The sequence below is a fragment of the Cyanistes caeruleus genome, chromosome Z (assembly GCF_971803275.1).
Source record: "Cyanistes caeruleus chromosome Z, bCyaCae1.hap1.1, whole genome shotgun sequence".
In the NCBI taxonomy this organism is placed as follows: Eukaryota; Metazoa; Chordata; class Aves; order Passeriformes; family Paridae; genus Cyanistes; species Cyanistes caeruleus.
This window is the reverse complement of record NC_141732.1, coordinates 7,122,539-7,127,212: the sequence shown is the minus strand read 5'-3', so window position 1 is coordinate 7,127,212 and position 4,674 is coordinate 7,122,539. Positions and strand designations below refer to the sequence as shown.

Sequence of the window (4,674 nt, the reverse complement as noted above, 5' to 3'; positions counted from 1 at the left end):
GGGGTGACCAGAAGGTGAAAGGTTTTGCTGTCACTGGTGAGTGGAGGCTGATGTCACCAAGCAGTGGACTGTGACATCACAGAAGGAATGGATGACGACCTTGTGTTCCTCACTGCTTCTACTCAGTTGGCAGAGCTTGGGCCAGTCTGGCTGCAGCCTGAACTCAATCCAAGCAACATTGTGAGGACTGGAGGATCAAGCCAGGCTTCTCTAGTGCTGGGTGGTGCCTGTTACTGGCCCATCTTGGTGCCAGCCTCAGAGCCATCACTCCTGTTTTCCCTGCCCTGCCTGCTTCAGGCAGCCAAGCACTGCAGATGCAGCACTGAGGGTAAGCTGTGCAGGAAAATGTCCCACCAGGGCGGCTGTGGGGTGCATGACAGGACTCAGAGAGCTGGGAGGGTGGCCTTCCCCAGGAGCCTGGCCATTTCATCCTCCCTGCCCCAGAACAGCTGATGACCATGGCCTCTCCCTCCTGCAGGAGGTGGCAGCAGTGGGGGAAAACAGCCGCTGATCCTTATCTCTCCACAGCGTGCTGAAGAGCACAAAAATGTCCACAGAGACTGACAGCAACTGCCCCATCTGCCAGGACACTTTTAAGGATGTGGCTTCTACTTTGCCCTGTCACCACCAGTTTTGTCTGGGCTGTATCCTGCAGTGGACACAGAGAAATCCAGTGTGCCCACTCTGCAGAGGAGCAATAGTGACTGTGCGATTTTCTGATCATGGAGAAGATGACTATCTGGAGATACCCATCACAGTCCCTGAGGAGCTGCCAGATGGCAGCAGCCAGGCAGAGAGAGCTCCTGGCTCTCTGGATGAGAACAGCTCCCATCCTCCTGTGGTGTCCCCTTCATCTTCTCCACAGGGGACAGTGTCTCCAGCAGAGCAGGAAGGTTCAGGGCTGGAGTTTGCGGGGAGTGTCCTGCCTGAGGTCTGGGCAGAAACTTTCCGTCAACAACAGCATCTTCTGGACTCTGTGCGGCCCTGGCTGCATGAGAGGCTGGCAGGAATATACCAGGGCTGGTGGTGGGTGGTAGATGCCATAGAGAGCAGCATCTTGCATGGCCTTTGCATCCACGGGCCAAATGCTGGGGTTCTGGTTGAGGTGCTGCAGCCTCTCCTCGAGGAACACACAGCACCACTGGTCCATGATGTCATCAGCATCATAATAGGCCAGCACCGTGAGGAGGCCCAGAGGCTTCTGCACACAGAAGATGGGAACAATGGCCCTGAGGCCAGCTCCAGCTCCAGCTCCACCAGTTCCAGCTCCAGCTCCAGCTCCAGCAATTCCAGGATCTCCAGCTCCAGCAACTCTAGGAGTTCCAGCTTCAGCAGCAACAGCTGCAGCTCCAGCTCCAACAGCTGCAGCTCCAGCTTCAGCAGCAACAGCTGCAGCTCCAACAGCTGCAGCTCCAGCTCCAACAGCTGCAGCTCCAGCTTCAGCAGCAACAGCTGCAGCTCCAGCAGTTCCCAGCAAGGGACTCCCGACAGCAGCCCCACAGGCTCCGATGAGGAGGAGGAAGCTGGTGCATCAGAGGCTTCCCCCTGCCCAGTGCATCAGTTGCATCTGCTCCCAGGGTAGGGACTGCTTGTGCACTGGGCCCCCACATGTCTGACAGAAGAAGGAGCCCAGGCCCTAGAACTCTCCCCAGGCCTGCCAGAGGCTGCTCCACCAGTAGCTCTAGCTGGGCTCTTGCAAACCTTTTTCAAGGAGAAGGAAATAAATTGTGATTTCCCTCAGAAAATCTCTGGGTACTGCTGTGGGCGGCACTCAGGCACTGGGGGGCACAGCCATGGGGTCCCAGAGCCATATGGCCATGGCAGCAGCATCTCTTCCCACAGCTTCCTGCTGCAGCTGCACACCCACAGAGCAGCAGAAGCCATAGGCACAGCAGGCATCAGGGGCAGCTGGTCCTGCCACAGGACCATGCCCTCAGCCTGCCTCTATATTTTCTCTTACCTACCCACTTGGCAGAGGGGAGTGATAGAGTGGCTTTGCTGGGTGCCTGGACAGGGTCCATGCAGGGTCAGTCTCTTGCAGCACGGGTGGCTGCAACAAACCTTTTCAGGGCAGAGGGTGGAGAAAATAAATAGGGATGGGTATGATTGTGTGACCACAAAAAAAAAGATCTTTAATAAGCAAAATAACAAACACATAATCCAAACACATATGGGGATGCACACAAGAGTCGAGGGACAGGGTAACACAGTAACTTATATAAACCAAGGTAGGGGCGGCATCTGAGGGAAAGGGACCAAAAAAAGCTGAGGATTAGGAATATGTAAAATAATGCACCAAATCTTAACCAGTGATAACAAAGCAACATTTACATAAAACTAAACAGGGGGCAATGTGGGTGATACTTTACTCTCCACAACTACATGGCCTTCAGTCAAGGTTTTTACCCACCCCAACATAAATCCACCAGATTTTTCACATTTTGTCCTGTATTGACTACCCCAAGGGCTACTGCATAAACAGTTTAATTTGTTTAGGACCCCACTTAAAATTATTCCTCTAAGTCACATCTGACTCTACTCTGCAATATGCATTCTCCAAAAACCCAGGGGGCCTAGGAAACTTCCCTCTTGCTCAGTCAGTGGGGACAGATCTGCTATTTTGTTGACTGAATTCATTGGAATCGCATGATATCCATCTTGATATTTTACTCCCAGAAGATGAATTTCCTGGGAAGCTCCCTTGACCTTACTTTGTTTTATGACAAAACCAGCTTTCAGGAGGATCTGGATTATCTTCTCTCCTTTCCAAAAACTTGCCCTTCTGTGCTGACTCATACAATGATGTTGTGGATGTACTGCAAATGTTCTAGAGCCTCACCCTTTTCCAGTGTCATGATAAATACTGGGGCTGTGTTTCCAGCCCCGGGGCTATACTGGATTCCTGTGCACCTGCAAACTGCACCTGCACTCACCTGATGAAGTAATGGAGAAACATGTACCAGTTATGTCTATGGTGCTGTGGACTCCAGTTTACACTGAACTTTGTGCACGCCCAGCATGGCAGCACTCGGTGATGGTGTGTTGTGGTTTTAAAGCACAAGCTAAAAAAAAAAAGACTAAAAAACTTACTTATTTCTTGCTGTGAGATATGGATTAGGGGATGGGCAAAACACACTTAAAAGGAATAAAGAAAATTTATTAACAAAACTACAAGAATAAGAAACCAGAATAAAAAAAACTTCTTCCCCACCACTCAACTTTTTTTTGTCCAACTGACAACTTAGAGACAAAACTTGGTGGTTAAAGCAGTCACAACTACATAGTACATAGTATCCTTTTCATCAGTCTTCGTAGAGAAAAAGAAGTTCTCTTCTGTCATTCTATGGAGAGTTCTTGACAAGAAAACATGACTTTCTTTTCTCATGACTTTCTATTCTTCTGATGCCAGCCATACGGAAACTCTGCCATCAGGTTCTTCTCCCAATTGACACCACTCAGAGGTGTGTTCATGGGCCATGAACTCAAGGGATGTCATTTTAAGGATGAGTCATTCAAAGGCAAAGGTTCTCTTCATCTGTCTCTGTGAGCCTCTCTGGAAACAGAAGTTTTCTCTTTTTCCTCTTGGGGGCCACAAGTCTTCGGCAACTCTCACTTCTCTTTCTCTGTTCCAGCATTTCATGAGATCACAACTACTTCACCATCTGCTCAGCTTCATCAATGGATTACTTTTGCTCAGATCTATGCTTTGAAATACTTCATACCCCTTTGAAATACTCTTTCATGAATTAAAGGAGTTTTTTTCACTACATTATTGTCCATCTCCATAACCTTAACAAAAGAATATTTCTGCTTATTAGTGCATCTCCTCATTCTCTTCCCATCTGAGGCTTGATCCTTTCTTTTACTGACTTGGATGGTTTATGTTGTCTCTTTACATGTGAATCACTCTCACTTTCCTCTCTCTGGAAAAGGATTAAATCTGCAGGTCCCATCTGGGTAATAAAAGGGTTAAAATCTGGCTCAAGCCTTGTGGGTGGCTACCTGATCTCTGTTGGGCAGAGGCTGCGGCTGTTTGTGATGGAGAATTTTCAGTGGCTGCTCTGGGGGAGTGTGGTCAGCATCTCAGCATGCTGCAGGCTGATGACTTTCCCTCCCCTTCCTCAGCAGTCTCTGGTGAAACTCAGCAGTGGCAGAAACTGCAGCTGAGCCAGGATCCGGCCTGGCCCGGCAGCCCCCCTGTACAAGGCTCAGCGAGCCCTGCAAGGGGTTCAGCCCCTCTGAGAAGGGGCTCCTGTCTTCACAGTCTCCATCCCCCCCTGGGAACCGCACAACTCCGGCCAGCCCCGCTCCCCCCGCGGCCTTGTCCCGCCTGGGGGGGAGGAGGCTGAACCAGAGCCCTGTTACCTTTCACAGCCGGAAACAAAGAGAACAGAAATTCTCAGGCTTAGGTTTTAAAGGGTGGTGTTCACAGGTTGATCTCACTTTTCAATGATCAAAACTACTGTCAATTCTCAGAAATGGCCAGCTATCGGCCAGGAGAAAAATACTCCCATCAGCCTCCAGCAGCCTTAACTTCTGTGGGTGTTTTCTACTTTTTTTCTTAAATGCCAATCCGTCACATGGTGTGACTTCATTCAGGCCATGATACTCCACTGTCAGTCTCCACTCTCCCTTAGACTTATTCACAGGCCATATGGGACTGCAAAGGCTCGC

General features: G+C 49.9%; 1 protein-coding gene across 2 annotated transcripts; it reads left to right on the top strand.

The window, feature by feature from the left end:
• Positions 1-124: 124 nt before the first annotated feature.
• Positions 125-1,745, top strand: LOC147648060 (uncharacterized). 2 transcript variants are annotated; one of them, XM_086867817.1, is made up of 2 exons: positions 125-328; positions 529-1,745. In XM_086867817.1, the coding sequence occupies exon 2, from the start codon at positions 548-550 to the stop codon at positions 1,580-1,582; it is 1,035 nt and encodes a 344-aa protein (XP_086723943.1). In that variant the 5' UTR covers positions 125-328; positions 529-547; the 3' UTR covers positions 1,583-1,745. The 2 variants fall into 2 exon arrangements, with proteins under 2 accessions (XP_086723943.1, XP_086723944.1); XM_086867818.1 differs by having other exon boundaries at positions 479-1,745.
• The last annotated feature ends 2,929 nt before the right edge of the window (positions 1,746-4,674 follow it).